Genomic DNA, 18015 nt, shown 5'->3' on the forward strand with positions numbered 1-18015 from the left:
GGACAAAAAATTCCTGATCCTGAACAAATGGCAGAAAATAGAAGTGTGTTACCTGCTGAGGTTAGTGCACAGAACAATAAAGGAGCTTTTCATAACCCATTCTGGTTTTGGATGTTGAAGGACTCTCCAATCAATAAGCTGCTTTATGCCCGGGACATTCCTCGCTACAAGCAGATGGTGGAAAGGTAAGTGATGGGTGTGAGGAGCTGTAGTTCCAGCAGGGAGGAGCGGGGACCATGCACTAATTCCTGTGTGCCCCTGTCCAGGTACTACGCAGACATTCGTCAGACCATCTCTGCCAGTGACCAGGAGATGAACTCTGCCCTGGCTGAGCTGTCACGGGTAAATAAAAGTATTTCAGAAGTTACCTGGCCCCTCACCTGTGCATCCAGGAGAGAGTTATTAATGCAGACATGGGATATTCCAGCTGAGTGTGCAGCTCTGCTCAGACGCACTGACTGTGCCTAGTGGCTGCCCTGCACCACAGCTAGGGTGAGGGTCTGCCCACCATGCACTGGAGAGAAGAAGGGGTAGTCAAGGATTCAGGGCAAGAAATACAAGAATTCCTGTTGCTCTCTTAATGAGTTGTGAGGACAAAGAATTTGACAGGACAATTGTTAGATGTCTCACAGTTTTGTCTAATTTCTTTTCTTATAAACAGAACTACTCAGGTGACCTCAATTCCCTGGTGGCTCTACATGAATTGTACAAATACATCAATAAGTACTATGACCAGGTGAGTGTGTGTTTCGAGCAGGTATGAATATACCTTTGTTCTACCACCCAAACAAAAAAACCTAAAAAATTTAACAATTGAGAGCAGCCAGACTATTCCAACACTGTGTATTGTTTCATTGGTATGCATAACTCATGTCATGAGTTTGTTTCATTCTTATCAAAGAGCAAGGGAGGAGATCAGCAAAAAGAACTTATCTCTAACTTGGAGCCTCTTGGGCTTTTATGTGTGCTTCTTTATTTTTACTTCAATATCCAGATATTCTACTTAAAGAAGAAATGCAGTTAGTTCAGATTAATTTAGTAAAGACTTAATTTTCAGGTGAGAAGTTTAGCTTTTTTTTTTTTTGCCGTGTGAAGTCTGTAAGTTAGTACAATGAATCTAGAATACTTCTTTTGTGGTTAATTTGAGATTAATTACTGCATACCCACTCTAGACTAGAGCATGCTGAATTGCAGCTTGAGGTTCTCCATAATGCATGGTGTTCAGCTGGTTGGGTGTTGTGTGCTGGAGAAAGGCTGCCAGTGAGCTCTGTCTGGTTGCAGATCATTACTGCCTTGGAAGAAGACCCAACGGCACAGAAGATGCAGCTTGGATATAGACTGCAACAGATTGCAGCAGCTGTGGAGAATAAAGTCACAGATTTGTGACAGGCACAGACAGACTGCTCTCCCCTGGCTGAATGGGGACAGTGCTCATCCCAGTTGATAAACAGGGTGTCCTGCTGCCATTGGAACCAGACTCTCCAAGGAACCTGCGGGTGACGTGAGCAAGGGGGTGGCCAAGGCAGTACAAAGTACAAGCGTCCTTGCATCTCAGAGAATATTTTTTTACAGTTTTTTTTTTTTTTTTTAAGCAAAATGAAACAAAAAACAAGGACAAACTCTGGTTTTTCCCTGGCAGACTGCTGAGGGACCACACAGGTCCTTCCTACAGATGTGAATGTGCCAAGTTTGCAAACCATGTTATTGAAGAGCCAGGTGTCAACACCAAGCACTGTCTGTGGAGTCTTCAGCCTTGCATGGATGCCCTTTCCAGTGCTGGAACACTCCCTGCTGCAACCACTCACTTCCTTGGGGATCAGGAAGCTTTTCCTGGGTTGATTGCTGTGCTAACCTCTGTTTCCAGCTAGCAAGCACTCCTGAGAAACTCCTCGCAACAATGTCCCTGCTGGTCCCAGATGTTGGATGTGGAAAGGAGAATGTCCAGTGGTGAAGGTCTCTTGTTCCCCAGTGTCCTGGTCTCTGACAGCTCGTGTATGGCGCCTGCTTGGCTGGAATGTGCTCACCAGCATGGGTGTTTGCCACAGGGCCCACTGTAAATGAACAGCCCCCCTCACCCTTTCCCTCAGGACAATTGCAGTGTCTGAGAGTCGCTACCTGGCTCGCTTCGGTCTCCACTGACTCAGCTTGGATCTGTCTTCCTGGTTCCTTGTGGTCAGAGGTTGCCCTGCTCTTTGGAAAAGCACAACAAATGCCTTGTGCCACTCCCCCTTCCTCCAGTGTCCAGCTGTTCTGCTGCTCTGAACTGGACTTGTAAATACCCTCAAAGTTAATGTATTTAAATGCTAAAGGAGAATGTTTAACTTTGTGGCTTTGAGACAAAGCTTTTCTTGGAGAAGTATCTCTGTGCACTTCTACTGACAAACGTCTGTCAGCACTGGAGCAGTTTTCTCCACTGCTTTGTCTGCAGGGATAACTTGTAGGTGTCTCCCTTGTCGTACCAGCAGCTCGCCTTTCCTCATGGCTCAGCCCCAGGCTCTCTTTGTGCTCTTCTCTTAGGGCTTGCCTTACACCTAACTCTCAGCTCCACTGCTCAAACTCTCCTCTTGTGGCACATAGAAGGGTTATTTGGTGAGCTGTGAACTCAAAGGAGCTGTCAAGCACAACCATGATGTTCCCAAGGAGGATTGGGTGTCCTGCAAAAAGGAATGATTTGTGCACAGAGGAGAGGGCTGGAGCAGGCACAAGCACAGTTAGCTGGCAGCTGTCACTGGGCAGCTCCTCATTGCTCCCTCCTTAGTTCCTCCACTTTGTGAACAGTCCTCTGCCCTTCTAGGAGCTAATTTATAAGGGTGATTTACTTGTTCTCTCTCCTCCTCACCCCACCCCTGCCCCCCCAGCTGCTAATTCCACACTGATGTCCTGTGTGCCTGGGGCAGGTCCAGGTCTGACTCCTCTGCCGCTACTCTGAGGTGGTGATTGTGTGGGCCAGGAGGGAGCAGAGCTAGAACAGAGCAGGATCACATCCCTACCTCTCTTTACATTGCAGATAGCAGTAATTCTAGGCGTGCTCCATCAGCCCTGTGGCTTTGTGCGAGTTCTGTGCAGTTGCAGAATTGTTCTTGGAGCAGGCTAATGCTGGCCTCTGTTCCTCTTCTGTGAGCCTCTCTCAGCAGTATAGCAGGGTTCCCAGGTACATGGTGTGCCCAGAGTATGAGCATCCCTGTGCAACCTTCTGCTCCTATCCTGCTGTACAGATCAGCAGGATGGCTGGCTGGCTGGCTGCTGCCAGGCAAAAATGGGGCTGCAGAGTTTGCCTCTTTGCCCAGGTGAGGACCAGTTAAGATCTCACTCCTGCCTGACCATCCATTTCCACAAAATTCATGGGAACTTAGCATCTCTGAAACCTTTGTCTTGACTAAATCTGATTGAATTGGTCACCCCAGAAAGCTGAGGAAAGGACTGCTGGATGGGAAAAAGCCAATACAATGCATGTTAGTAAAGCCCATTCCTTTAGGGACTGCAGGAGATTCCTTGGTTTGAGGCAGGTGCAGGTATAGTGGTGGAGTAGCATTGTCCCTTTGTGTGTTGGTGGATGGACTTTCTGCCCTAGGAAACAAGGCCTGGTTTGTGGCCTCTCCAACTTGCTCAGTGTCTGCCAGACACCACAGAATCTCTGCTGGATTTCTGGCTCTACAGACTGTCAGTGTCTGCCCCTATTTTTGCAGAATTATCTCTGCACTTTCCCAGAACAGAGTGGCTTGAGGCTTAATTCTCATTCCACCTCCCACTGGTATCCACATTCTCCCTGCTTCTGTGTTCCTGGATGTTGGAAATCATCTCCTTTCTCCAAGTGTATCTGTGAAAGTCTGCTTTTATTAGATTGAAAATCAAGACTTTAAAATAGAGCTAAACATAGGTGATTGACTTACTTAACATGTTCAGCTTGTCCTTGCATGGCTGGGCAGGACACACTGCCCAGTGCAGGTGCAGTGAGGGTGGACAGCTGGTAGTGCCCATCTCCTCCCATCCATCTGTCCTTGGTGTTGTAGATACAGCATCCTGCTCCCTGAGGACACACACTGAAGGCCCTCACTGGGATCAGCTTGGGTGTTTAGGCATGGCCGCTCTTATCTCCGTCCGTGCCCTTCTCCTGTGGCAAAATCCATTTCTGTGGCAGGGTTCTGTTGCATTTAAATTTGCACAAAACAGGTTTTATTATGAAATTCCCTATTGCAGGGAAAAACTTATTTATTTATTCCTCCTGATCCTTCCAAGTTTTTTCCAGTCTCTGCCTGATTCCACAACCAACCAGACATTCCTTGGCAAGGACAGAGAATCCTGTCTGGATGTTCCTGTTTGCTCACAGGAAGCAAGTTCAGTGGGCACCAGCAGAGAGAGCTCTGCTACCACAGCCTGCTGTGGGACACAGGGATGTCACTGCTCCACTGGGACTCCCAGGACCTCGATGTTCCCCGTGGCAGGCACCCAGCTTTATTTAGTGCTGTGGTCAGAGGGAGGGACTTGCTTTTGCCGTGGTCTGGGTGAAAGGCTGAGAACTGATCAGTGTTAAGATAAATCTCCGTTCGTGTATTTGAATGTCTCTCCCTTTGGCTCGATGAAGCACAGCTGGTGCCCACGTGATGTAGATGTGAGAGCTCCTCCTTTCATCCGTCTGATGGCAAATTTAGGCTGTACCTGAAAGCTTTTTTATTTTGGTAGAAATGATGGCTGATTTTTTTAAATGAAAATAGAGGGTTCTTGAATGCTGCTGCTTTGGTGGAATGCCATCTTTTTCAGGGTGTGCCCTGGTTGCAGCAAGATGCTTTTTGTTGTTGTTGTTGTTGTAATTTCTTTTCTCCTTTTTTTTTTTTTTTTTAAATGTGTGCCTTTCTTGTGGGGATGGTTATTTTGGTTTCCAGAACACCCAGGGCATTTGCTCTTGTAGTCTTTTTCCTGGTCTGTGTCGTGGTGACTCTGCTCTGTCCCAGCCTTGTGACTTGGTGTCTGTCTGTCTGTTATGGTATGGCCTGACCTGCATTTATGCCCTGCCACACCTTAGGTTCTGCTCAGAGCGCCCAAGGTACTGTCTTTCTCAAGTTTGAATTAATAATTAATATAAAAAGCTTGAAAAAAAAAATCTGAATTTTGTTACATAGTGTAATAACTGTTTGTAGATACTGTTCTGAGATGTAGGAATCTATTGGTGATATAAGAGGTTTTGTCTGTAAATAATCAGTTTAGAGTCAAAATGATTTTAATAAAGAGAATTCTTACACAATAATTCAATAAATTTTAATATACAACCTCTGTGTCGTGCTGGTATTGCATGATGATGCAATTGCAAATTACACAGAATGTATTTGCCTCTTTTTCTTCCTAAGTGGAAACTGTACTCTGAAGCACCAGGACCTGGAAGCTGTGTGAGGAGTGAGGCTTTTCCCTCCTCCCTAGGCTATGTTTCTTCAAGATAACCTTGTGCTTCCTTCCACCTGCATCCCTCTGCAGTTTCCAGAGCTCAAATACCATCCCTGCCCAGGGGAGCAGGCAGCCTCCCTCCAAAGACAGTTTGGGCTGGCCCTGGGGCCGCATGGTGCCCTGGCTGTGGTCTCTCACTGTGAGTAAGCGTTGCTGAACCTTCACTGTTGTCACTGTTGGTCACCAGCATGAGGCAGAAACCGGTGCCCCTAATTTACCAAAACAACTTAATTCTTAAATGAGTTTCACAGTTCTTCCCAGACAGCAATCTGGCTCCTGGCCCATCTGTCCTCTTTTCTTCCCTCCCCTTCCTTTGCTAGCAGAGTTTTGTACAGTCTGCTTCTCCCCCTCTTTTAGTCCCTGCTCTCTGTAGCCTGTGTGTCCTTGTTGCCCTTTTAGAGGTCACAAGCCACTTGTCCCCTGCCCGCTGCCCCGCAGGCCTCAGCACCCGGCCTGGCGCAGCCTCTGCCCCCTCCCTCGGTATTTTTAGTGCAGGGAAGGCAGGTGAGAGCAGAGGGGCACAGGCAGGGGGAGAACCACACTGAGAGGCCCTGGCCTGGGTTTGGCAGCCTGGAGCTGCAGCAGAGCTACTGCAGGCAGGGTTAACCCTTTGCTGCAGGGCTGGGGCCTGCTCTCGGCAGCCTCAGCCAGGAAACCCGAGCTGTGCGAGCCCAGGGCCCCCGTGAGGGAGAGGCAGGCCAGGCCGTGCCCAGCTCCGGTGTGAGGCCGCAGCTTGTGGCAGTGGGGGGAAAAAAATGTGATTCTTACTGTGTGTGGCCTTTTCCTCCCCTGTTTTGGGTGGTGCTGGGATGCTCGTGTCCCCCCAGGGCTGGGGAGGATGCTGCTGTGTTTGCTCTCCAAGAGACAGGAACAGGGGAAGCAGGGGCTCTGTGGCCACCAGCACCATGCTGTGATGGTGTTGGACTGTGTGCAGGCACTGCTGGAGCGGCTGAGGTTCCTCAGGCCTGGCAGTGTGGCACAGGGGCTGGTCTGGGGAGCAGGGATGGCTCTGCCAGGCAGAAGATGGTGCTGCAGAGCACGTCCTGCTGACACACTGCTGGGAGCAGGGGGCAGAATCAGGCAGCCCCACGGTTTCTGGGTCTGGAGAAGGCAGAGCAGAGGGGGAGGATTTCTCTGTTTCCATCTCGGTAGAGCTGTGAATTTCCCGCTATAAATAGTTGCTGTGGAGACTGTGAATCTCCTGCAGGCTGACAGGCCTGCTGCCAGGGAGGCAGGGAGAGGCCAGCAGTAAAGTGAATCCACCGCAGCTGTCTGAGGTCTCCTGCTCTCCCAAAGCCAAGGTTGTTCCCAGAAGTGGTGCTGTGATCTGATACCCTGCCCCACTCCTCACCACGTCCATCCAGCGATGCACAAGTTTGGTGGCCTCAAGGCCATCCCTCCTGGGGCAGTGCAGACTAAAATCAGAGCAGGACCAGCTGGTATCTCACTTTGGGGAGCTCCAGAGCGAGCCAGATGACAAAGGGAATGGTGTGTCCTACCCGTGAGCTGCTGCAGGGTGAGTCTGTGCTGGGCCCTGGGGCTCAGAGCCCTGCTGGGGCTGCTTGGGTGCTGCATGCTGTGACTTGCAGGGGTGCTGTGCTCAGCCAGGGCTTGTAGCTCTGTGGTGGTGCAGGAGCTGAAAGTGTGTATTGCTCTGGTGAGTTCTGCCACTCCAAAGGTCCAGGTGTCATAAGGCATGACTGGTGTTGGGCAGGTCTGTACACTGTTCCATGCAGGTTGGGTGGAGGAATCCAGGCCAGATGTGAAGCATCATTCCTTGTCCATGGCTCTCACAAACCAGGCAGCAGCAGTTCTTGCGCTGAAGTTCTCTGAGCTAGTCCAGGCCTGCAGCAATTCAGTGGGTTCTGCACAAAACAGTTGGAATGACAAAAGCAAAATAAGTGTATTTAATGTGAAAGTGTCGAGAAATGAAGGATTAAATGCACCAATTGTCCTTTATCACAAAGCTTAGAAAAGTGCATTTCACTTTCCTGTATCAAGTTGCATAGCAACACTCTTCATCTTTTGCCAGTGCTTCCATCCAGAGAGGGTGGATGGAGGTAAATCTTGCATGCCTGAGGACACACTTGGCTTGCCTCTGCAGCAACAGGGCCACCAGGGCCTGAACTGCCCAAAAGCTCCATCTGCCCTAGGGCTGAGTCTTGCACTTTGGGTCTGCCTCTGGGTCCTATTTTCTGACTGAAGTCTCCTGTCACCAGAACACTCCACCAAGGGAAGAAGCTGTTGAATTCCCATCTCCACACACCCATGAGTTTTCCTTTGGCAGGTGAATGGTAAGCTGCATGATTAAAGCTTGCTTGCTCTCAGCTCAAGCCCTGCTGTCCTCATGATGTGAGTGAAGAAAGCCTAGGCAGATGCTGGTGGTGCAGGAGTGTGTGAGGGTACTGATCAGCTTAGTCTGTGAACAAATAAGGAAAATTTTGACTTCAGTTCTGTTTCATAGAGATGTCAGGGAGCATTTACTGTAAAGAGTAGCCTGACATGCAGCATCCAGGGGGTTTATACCCAGAGACTGATTCTGAGCAGCATAAATGCAAGGGTAAGAGGTGCAGAAACATGAGGAGGGGGAGGCATTTTGAGCTCCTTTCAGACTTCTGTGCAGGCATGGGTAAACAGAGTAACCCAGAGCTTGCTGGGTGCCAAAGGCAGGCTGTGCCTCTGGCTGCTGTGCTGGGAGAGGAACATCAGCACATGGAAAGAAACTTCAATGTTTTGAAAAGTCAAAACATTGAGTCAAAACAGGTGCTCTGTCTCAGCAGCTGGAAGATGTTACAGCTCCAGAACAACTCCCTGCCACCAGCACTGCCAGCCCTCTATAACTATTTCTGAAAATCTCCTGGCTCAGATGAGTTCTTAGCTTTAGCGACCTGACTTGGAGGATTTAAAGTTCAATATTTCTACCTGTGCTAATGCTCTGTGGGCATTACTATCACCTGTTCCTAGCTCTGACAGTGTGTTAGCCCGAAGCTTCAGCTGTACAGCCAGTGACATTTCCAAATTATGAAAGGCTGGGTTAGGAGTGCCCCAGCTACTGTGGCTTAAATCTGTATTTCATTAGCAACAAGGGCTCTGGGCTGCTATTTCAGGTGACCAGTACTGGATGCAGCCCTACCTCAGTGCTGCAGCACTGGGGGACAGCAGTTGGGTCAGTCTGTCTGTGCTGTCTTGGTGTTTATGCTTTGGACTGTCATAGTAACAAACCCCAGGAGCAGCCCTTGCCAGGATGTCCTGTGGCCTTGCTGGGATGTCACAGGATGGTCAGTGACAAACCCTGCTCCAGCCCCAGGGCTGGACTGTGGGCAGAGGAGCAACCCTGTAGTGCTTAGAATGCAAGCTCTGTTTCACACCCCTCTGGAGCAGGAGCCTTCTCCTGCCAGCCAAATCCCAAATTCCCTCCTCAGCCAGGATGGGGGTAGGGAGGAGGTGCTTTCCCTGCTGTGGGAGGGGATCCCACAGACCCCTCTAAGCCCCTGAAAACACACACTAGGAAACCTGAGACTCCCACCTGGCCCTGGCCTGGGACCAGCCTGCCAGCTTTCCTCTTCTGAACTCTTAAAATAATCCCTATCTCCCTGAAGTGCCAAAAGTGTTTGTAACGGCCTGACTCCAAGAGCTGCTGAAGGGATTGGGAAAGAAAGGGGTGAGGGCACAGCAGAGGTATGGCCACCCTGCAGCTCTCTTGAAAGGAATAAAGTGCTGAAGCTCACACTGCCTGTGTCCCACAGCTTGGTGTCCCACTGCCTCCATCCCCTTGTGCCAGGACCTGCCGTGCTCCAGGGCCATGGAGGAGCAGGTGCAGCAGGAGGTGCCATCAGCCCAGCACACAGGTCAGTCCTTGGCCATGAGGCTCCAGAGATGAGATCATGCCAGACTAGAGGAGGCCCTTGGGACCTCTCAGCTGCTCCTTCACTCTAAGAGCATTTAGAGGTGTCATTAATGTCTCTTGGTGATGGTTTTCCACAGGAGGCCACTACCCCATGCAGGAGGGAGAAGTGTTCAACACACGATACCAGGTGCTGCACAAGCTGGGATGTGGCACCTTTGCCACTGTCTGGCTGTGCCAGGACATGAGGTGAGGGGCTGAATGCCATCCAGGGAGGTGGGAAGGGGTGGCTGATGTCCTGGGCGGGGCTGGCCCCTCTTGCAGAAACAGCAGAGCAGAGTCTGGGAGCGTGCCAGGCATGCCTGAGCACAGGGGAAACCTGACAGCAAGATCAGTGGGGTGCAACGAGCAGAGCTGGTCCCCAGAAATCAAAGAATGTAAATAAGATGGGATCAGTCCTTGCTCTACATTTTCTTTTCTTGTTTAGACCCTGCAGTATCCATGTTCTTTTTCTCTCCAGTCCCTGCTGGTCCCTGGGGCAGTTGTGCTGCCAGGTGCCAGAAGGAGGGATGCCCATGGGCCTGGCGTGCTGCAAACAGAGGCCAAGGGTGCCTGCAGAAGGGCAGCACCTTCCCTGGGGAGCCCAGGGCTGGCTGAGAGAAAAGGAAGTGCTGCTGGTCAGGGCCACTGACATGCACTGGCTGACAGCTGTGGTTCATTTCCCAGGAGGAAGAAGCAGGTAGCTGTGAAGGTTCTGAAAAGCAGGGAAGGCTTTGCTGAGAGTGCCCAGGATGAGGTTTCTTTCCTCCGCTGTGTAAGTGAATTCTGTGGCTCTGTGCTATGCTCCTGGGTGGCCACTGAGTTCAGGTTTGAGTATCAGCATCAGCATCCCCTCTGCCTGCAGGTCTCAGTTCAAGGAGCTAGGTGGGGAATAGGAAAAAATCCTAATTTTTTTTTCCTATTCCCCACCTAAAAAAGCTGGGGAATTAATAGAAATCACTGGCCTCTGAAACAGGAATTTTCTCCTTCCTGCATCATAGTGAGACATGTCTCACTTGCCCTGTCAGCCCATTTATTTTAGCTGACACTGAAATCCAGCAAAAAGGAGGAATCTGCAGAATGATAAGGTGGATAAGGTGGATAAGGTGGACCACCTTCAACAGAAGAAGGTGGTCATGATCTTAAGCAGGAGATGGGAGCATGTCTTCTGTACCTGTATCATTCGCAGAGGAACATCACTCAGGGGACATTGCTGTACCACAACACTGATACTGAAGTACAAGGAAATATCTGCGATAGAAAAAGATACGATGTACCAAAACATAATAAACATCTGAAGTCAGAAAGCTTCTTCTGGCCTCTGCTAATGGAGGTGATAATTAGGTGCCTATATCTGGGTTGTAGCAAGTTGCCTTTGAAGTTGGCTTGAACTGCTAGTTCTTGAAAGCTTGTGGTTACAATTCTTCAAGTTTGTTCATATACAAAGTTACATCAGCTTCAGATGAGAAAAAGCTATTAAACTCTTCATTTTAAATTACTCTGTGGCCTTTCTCCAACAGGTTTGAGAAAGGTTTAGTTAACACCTGTAAATCTGTAGGCCCTATCTAAAAGGAGATGAGCCAGATGCAGTGATGCAAGAGGAAGTACCAAGTGGCACTAATTTAATGCAATCAGAGGGCTGCTTTTCCACACATCAGCACAACCCTGTGTAGAGAGTGAGCCTTACCCCTGATTTATTACTAATTCTGAGACATGCCTGCCTATTCAGCAGCACACAGCTGTTTCCCAAGGCTTGTTCCCACCAGCACTGGGGCTTACTGCCTGCAGAGCTCCCAGAAGAGATGATCTGGTCTCTGCTTCCAGGGCTGCTCACTTCTGTTGTGCCAGAACAAACCTTCTGGCACTGGTGCAGGTGGATCTGGCATCTGCAAAATGAACCAAACCAAAACCCTGGCAGCTGTGGCCATGAAGAGAGAAAAACCAGCATGAATTGCTGTACCAGGGTAAGTGCTCTGGGAGCACAAGCCCCCTGGGAGAGCACCTCCTTGCGACCTTGTGATGGTCCCACCTGGTCAAGAGCAAGACAAAACATGCAGAAACTCATTCCTGGTTTTCCTGGTGTTGTTTTCATGGGATTTGTCACAAAGTGCCAGAAGAGAAAGTCTGTCAGACAGGATAAAACAGGTGCAAAGTGTCCTTGTGCACATATATGTCTCTGATTGCAGCTTTCTTGGAATCCTCCCCCTCAGGTAAGCTGCATGAAGAAGAAGGACCTGGCAGGAGAAAACATAGTCTGTTTGTTAGATGACTTCAGAATGATTGGAGAGAATGGTTTCCATATCCTTCTGCAGAGAGTGCTTTTCTGGGCCAGCAAAGCCTGGGCTTGCCTTGGAGAGCCACAGGATGGTGTAAGCCTGAGTGCTGTGCTGCCATGAGGAGGATGAGCAGGGCTGCAGCTGGACCAGGGCACATGGGCATGGCTGGAGGGGAGAGGCTGAACCAGGAGGTATTTGGTTGCTTTGGTGAAAGGCAAAGGGGTGGTGGTAACACCTTTCCTTGTTAGTGAATCCCTAACTCTTTCCCACATGCTTGCCTGGTATTTGAGGTGCTGGGTCCTTCCATTCGATGTCTGATGGGAAACTACACAGCCCAGGGACTGCCCTTGCCTTTTGTGAAAAAGTCTTTACAGCAGGTGAGAACTCAGCTGCAATCAGACAAGGGTGCCAAGGGGCTGTTGGCTGTGGGACATGCCACAGTCTTCCTCCCAAGGGGAAGGACTTGGGAGTTACTGCCTAAGCCTGCAGCCTCCTCAGGTTTGGGAAGCAGTCAGGGCCACAAAGTGCCAAAAGCCTGCAGATGTACACCAGGGACTCAGGGCTGGCACTTCTGTTCCCATCAGCTCAGTAATCATTGGGTTCTCTGCTGCTTGTAGAAGTAGCAGGGGACAAACGGGCTGCCATAGTTCTGCTTCTTGTGGGCAAACCATCTCTGCCCTCCTGTTGCCCAGAGAAGTCCCCTCTGGCAGTAATGCCAGGCTGCTGCCATTTGTCTTGGCATCCAGCCATGGGTAGCACTGTCAGCTCCAGCAGCTTTCTACATGGTACCACTGAAGGCACTCAAGGTCTCCCTTCCATCTTTACATGAATTTCTAAGGTCAGCTGGTTCTCTTTCCATGTTGAGGTTTCCCTGTGCAGAGCCAGCTTTTCTTTCATCCCCTGTAATGATGTGTTCTGCCTATTCAAAAGATGGTGAAAAATGAGTTTCTTCAGGGCTGGGTCTGCTTAAAGAATGGGAAACCTGAGTGAGGCCTCAGAACAGTTAAAATTACTTTTTGCCTCGTGCTGAGATTCATCAGAAGTCTGCACACTTGCCAAGATGAAGATTTGCTACCCTGATTCCTGTGCCCTTCTAGGGATACTAAGAAAGAAAATTGCTTCCTCCTTCATCCTATTTTCTGTAGTAGCCACTCCTTTCTCTAAAGAAGCTCCACTAACACCTGAGTAAGTTACACAAAAATGTAGTAGCATTACCTCTATACTCCATTTCATACTCAGGCTTTTGCTTAATACATTGTCTGCTTTAATTGTAAAATCTCAGTTCTGTTTTCCCCCTTCAGATCAGCACCAGGGCAGTATTTACTTCTGATTCATTCCAGTTTAGTTATTTAAATCTTTCCCCACATTTCACAGTTACCATTTAAGGCTGATATTTCCCTGGGGCTGGTGTTCATCCCAGAATAGAATTTGATAATACAGAGAATATTTACCAGTCCTTTATGACTGACCAGAGTGTTAAAAAACAAACCTAAATCTCCCCATAGTCTTTTCTCTGTTATTGATTTCTGATAATGAGTGTTCATCTCTGGTAGGTGTTGTTTATCTCTCCCCTATGACAGACCAGGCTCTCCCTGCTGCATCACAAGCTGTTCTTTCCCTACATGGCTCTCCTGCAGGGCTCTGAAATCCTCTCTCTGCACTCACTCATGGTCTCTCCCCCTCCTGTCTATGTTATCCTGTGTCTTCTTTTTTCCTTGTATGATGGGACACCCTCTCATGCATGCTGTCATTGACACCAGTCCCTTTACATGTCACTGTCATTCAAATGGAAGTTGGGGGCTGGTTATAATCAGCGGCAAGGCACAGAGGTCCCAGGACACAACAGCCATACAAACAAGAATGTTTTGTCAGGAGAAAGTTCAGCTTTGTAATCATAATAGCCTCCTCATAGCCCCCTCCCTCCTCCCACCTCCCTGGGCTTGCCCATCTGTGGATTGGGCACCCCAAACAGCCCTTTCCTCACTGGGCAGTCCAGGCCTCCACCTGCTCCTGGGGCTCTGCTGTCGAGTGGGGTGATGAAACCCTTGTGCCTGCTCCCCTAAGCCACCCCAACAGGAACCATTTATTGCCAGGAGTTACCATCAGTGCCCAGACTGTCCCTGACCTGCACTCCCACCGTGCCTGCCCGCTCTGGGGAGAGAGAGCTGGGGCAGGAGAGGCAGTGGGGACCCTGCCAGGCCTGGTGTGACAGTGCTGCCTCCTTGGCCAGGTGCTGGCAGGGCTGCACTTCCTGCACAAGTGCTGCCGCATCATCCACGCAGACATCAAACCGGAGAACATCCTGCTCTGTGGGCGCAGCAAAAGGCTCCAGAGGCTTCTCATGGCCACACTCCACTGCGACCAGGGAACAGGAGGGAGGCTAAAGGGAGCAGGTGAGCACTCCGGGGCTTTTTTAACAAAAAAAAAAAAAACAGACTTAGGTGTTTATTGGCAGGAGAGAAATGAGAGGCAGCAGGTACAGATGCCTTAGGAAAGGTTCACATCTCCTACAACAGCCAGTACAAAACATGACAGCCAGTATAAAACATTATAGGCAGCTGATGCTGCTGAAAGGTCTCTCTCTGCTTAATACAAACACCAGGCTGGGCTCAAGGCGCCTACAGAAGTGTGGTGGATTTGTGTGAAGGACACCTACAGGTCACAGATATCTGTTGACAGCCCCACCACGACCTCAGAGTTCACTCTCAAGGCTTTAGGTACAGGACAATTCCACGTGTCTGATGTTTTCAGCTGCTGAAAGGTTTACATACAAAAAGGTGTGATCAGAAAGTTGTATGACACTCCTGCTCTTTATTTCCCTCATTTCTGAGGTTTGTGGGAGACTTGTATGTGCTGCTAATCTTCAAGGCCTTCTGAGACATAATTTATGTGCACAGAATGGTGTGAATATTGAATAAGATGTAGAGCTGGAGAGTTTCACGAGAGATTATCTCATCTCCCAGCAATGAGACCTTTCATATTATCCTTGCACTGTGTTCTCCTGTGAGCATTTCTCCCATGACAGTGTTGTTTTGTCTCTCAAACTCTGGGGCAATCAGGGAATGCTAAATTAGTGACCAAGTCTTTTGCTTGGAGCAGAAAAGCACAATGTTAAGCATAGGCTGACAGCTCACTGTAAGACACTAAACCAGGAATTACCTTTTTCTGGGATCATATGGAAGCGTAACCTCCACATTGCTTGCCAAGCAGGCTGTATCCAAGGCCTGTGACAGCCAGGGTTGCTGAAGGCTGAGGAGGAATTACAGATGTTTTGGTTCTGACTGGTGCTCTCCTCTGGGCCCACAGTAATTTAACCTTGGTGCTAGAGGAACCCTGCAGCAGGACAGGAGCATATGGTCACACTGTTCCACTCCAAGCTACTGTTCTCCCAAACATTCTCTTATGTTTTTACTGGATACCAGGGTTTTTTTTGGGGGTCCTTCAAAAAAGAGGGGTGGCATTTGATTTATGATACAAAGTATTTAGGAGCTTTTAGGCCGAGAAACTTTAAGGGAAGGAAGACATACCTCTCCTGTGGTAAGTGGTGTGTACTTGCTGGTTCAGAAAGACCTGATTTCTCTTTGTCCTTTCCATCTAGGAGGTGATCTTGGCAATCAGTTGGAAGAATCTGATTTAATGAGCATAGAGGTGAAAATTGCAGATCTAGGAAGCGCATGCTGGACAGTGAGTCTGCTCCAAGTCTCAATCCCATGACAATGTGGGATGCTGTGTGCTTCTTTCCATCCCACACTGTGTGTGTGTGTCTGTCTGTCCCTTTTACAGCTGAACAGCTATTTCAGAGATGCTGATATTGGGGGGTGTTGTGTTTGCCACTCTCAGCTCCAAGCTGTGCACAGTCTTCCTGAGCCACTGTCAGTTTTGGATGTTTCTCCAGCTTGCAGTTAGTCCCTACAATTAGAAATGTATAATTATGTTCAGTGTGAAATGGTGGGAGGCAGATTCCCACTGGTGTCAGTGGGGCCAGGAATGTGCTGGCTGTGCCCTGTGCAGAGCTGAGAACACACATTCATTTGTGTCCCCAATGTCCTGTCACTGCACAAGAAGCTTGTGTCCCCAGTGTTGCTGTGACTGGTTTAAGGAGTTTGTTTCTGTTTTAGTACAAGCCTTTTTCCAAGGAGATACAGACGCAGCCGTACCGGGCCCTGGAAGTGCTCCTTGGGTTGGACTACGGCACCCCTGCGGACATCTGGAGCACAGCCTGCCTGGTAGGACTGGGACAGCCCTGCCTGCAGGGGAGGGGACAGACCTCACCTGGCCAGGGCAGCGTGTCCTTAGCATCCACCTGTCCATTTATCCTTCCTTTCTGAGAAGGCAAAAGGGGCTGTTGGCACTCATTCACTTTAGGGCAAAAGTCTGCTGCTGGCACAACCCACTCCTAATTTAGTTTAAGCGCTAAGGCAATTCACACTCCATGTAGATTAGCTCAGAGGCTTGCCTGCATCAGGCACAGGCTGCTTTTCATCCTGATGGAGCTAAAGGTGTTGTTTGACTGTGGTACAGATCAAGCCAGTGTATTTCCAATCAGTTCTGTGTGATAAAGAGGGCAATATCAGTTAGTGGGCAAGGAAAACTCCAATACAATTAGGGAATTAACAGTGCTACTCCATTTCTAGGCTTTTGAAATGGCAACTGGAGAGTGTCTATTTGATCCTCAACCTGGGAAATACTTCTCCAGAGATGATGGTAGGACTCCATGAGTTTTATTCATTTCACTGACAGAAGTGTCACAGTCTGTATCTAAATTTGTCTTCCCTCCCTCCATCTAGATCATGTTGCTCGTATTATTGAACTCTTGGGAAGAATTCCTCCTCAAATTGTTTTCTCATGGAACAAGTCAACAAAATTTTTCAGCAGGCCAGGTAAGAACTGGCACAAGGAAGTTTATTTTAAAAATCACTGCAGATCTCTGACACACTCCTACTCACCTCATGGTGAACTCCCCCAAAAGTTACTCACACAATGCAGGCTACAAGCAGGGATGGAACATAAATGGAAATTTCCTAAAGAGCAGTTACACCCCCTGCCCTGCCCTCTTTGCAATCCATGAGCATTCCACGGATGAATGCAAAATCCTGAAAAATGGTCATAGCAAAAACCAAATGGGGAAAACAATTCCATTCTTTCTCCTTTGGATCTGGAGAAAATGGAAATACAGACAGGAAACAGCTCCATGCCAAGAAGGCTGAAGAGTGTATAACAGGCTGCACTTCACCCATTCACTGACAGAGAACAATGATGACCAGGAATGGGACACTCATATCCTTCCAATGTGGCTGCTATATTTAGTCTTCTGACCCAACTGCAACATCTCTTCTGCTTTATTCTCCCCAGTTCCTTTCTCTTTGACTCATGAGTCTTGAAACCCTTCTTTGACCACAAGGCATCACATGACTCCACCCTTCTGCAATTTGGCCTATCATCCTTCTCTGCTTTCATGCTTACCAGCCTACCCACAGTTCATTCAGTGCTTAGAGCTGGTCCCAGGCTGGAATTTAACAAGCACCTCCCTGCACATCCATATCCTTTGCTCACACTTATGTCTTCTATGGTGCTCGAAAGAAATGAGTCAAAACTAGTTCTACATTCACTCTTCCTGTGAACCAACCAGGCCTGACCACACATGCCTAACCTGAATCACTGTATTTACACCATGCACTCCCCAGGACGAGGGTTGCTTCTTGCTCAGTCATACACTCTGCTGGGCCCCACAGAGCTGGCTGGCATGTAACAAACTCAACAAGAGCCTTGCAGGCTCTGACACTGAAATAGCATGATGCATGCGGGTGCCTGTGGGCAGGCACAGGGTACAAGCAGCAATGGCTCTGGCATGGTTATTCTGGGATCACTTTGTGCACTCTTGGCACACTCTCACCTAAGAAAAGTACTCAAGAACAGGGAGACTCCAAACACTAGCTTGAAAAGGGGGTTCCTGAGAAGCACCCGAGAGCCAAACCTGCAAGGGGCAGCGCATGTGGAGCTTACAGAGATAATTCCAAGAAGAAGGCAAAGATCTTTCGGGATGCTTTGGGTTAATTCTGAGGCGAGGCGCGGCAGCCTCAGCCGTGCAGGTGTAACTGAGGCGCTGTGCCCACGCTGTTTCTGCCAGGCGCGCTCCTGCGGCTCTCCCGGCTCTTTCCCCGCAGCCTCCCCGGCATCCTGGCGGACCGGCACGGCTGGACACCGCAGGACGCGGCCGCCTTCGCGGCCTTCCTGCTGCCCGCGCTGCACTACGCGCCCGAGCGCCGCGCCAGCGCCGCGCAGAGCCTGCGGCACGCCTGGATCGCCGCACCGTGACCCGAGCCGGCTGTCCCCGCCTCGCGGCACCGCGGGACCCGCCGCAGCCACCGCACCGCCCTCCCGCGGGGGCGGCGGAGCCGGGCCGGCTGTCGCGGCGGGGGC

General features: G+C 49.6%; 2 protein-coding genes and 1 long non-coding RNA gene across 8 annotated transcripts in view; 2 read left to right on the forward strand and 1 right to left on the reverse strand.

The window, feature by feature from the left end:
- The window catches only part of PLXNB1 (plexin B1), a 77270-nt gene extending 72006 nt beyond the window's left edge, over positions 1-5264 (forward strand). For all 6 annotated transcript variants that reach the window (XM_063164822.1, XM_063164821.1, XM_063164817.1 and 3 more), the window contains 4 exons: positions 121-185; positions 267-342; positions 662-736; positions 1282-5264. In XM_063164822.1, coding sequence (XP_063020892.1) covers positions 121-185; positions 267-342; positions 662-736; positions 1282-1386 — 321 coding nt within the window. In that variant the 3' untranslated portion in view covers positions 1387-5264. The remainder of the gene's footprint in view (positions 1-120; positions 186-266; positions 343-661; positions 737-1281) is intronic.
- Positions 5265-6531: 1267 nt separating this feature from the next.
- On the forward strand, positions 6532-17910 carry LOC134422327 (SRSF protein kinase 3-like). Its single transcript, XM_063164308.1, has 13 exons — positions 6532-6952; positions 7656-7730; positions 9183-9284; positions 9421-9529; positions 10007-10094; positions 11530-11617; positions 11866-11972; positions 13826-13988; positions 15194-15279; positions 15714-15821; positions 16230-16299; positions 16383-16475; positions 17723-17910. Exons 3-13 carry the CDS (start codon positions 9239-9241, stop codon positions 17908-17910), a joined length of 1146 nt encoding a protein of 381 aa, XP_063020378.1. The 5' UTR covers positions 6532-6952; positions 7656-7730; positions 9183-9238.
- Positions 14117-15857, reverse strand: LOC134422328 (uncharacterized). The gene is made up of 3 exons (XR_010028787.1): positions 15123-15857; positions 14755-14928; positions 14117-14349 (listed from the first exon to the last, which is right to left on the reverse strand). It is a non-coding gene; the product is annotated as an uncharacterized LOC134422328 (long non-coding RNA).
- Positions 17911-18015: the final 105 nt, after the last annotated feature.

The sequence above is a fragment of the Melospiza melodia genome, chromosome 10, assembly GCF_035770615.1.
Source record: "Melospiza melodia melodia isolate bMelMel2 chromosome 10, bMelMel2.pri, whole genome shotgun sequence".
Classification (NCBI taxonomy): Eukaryota; Metazoa; Chordata; class Aves; order Passeriformes; family Passerellidae; genus Melospiza; species Melospiza melodia.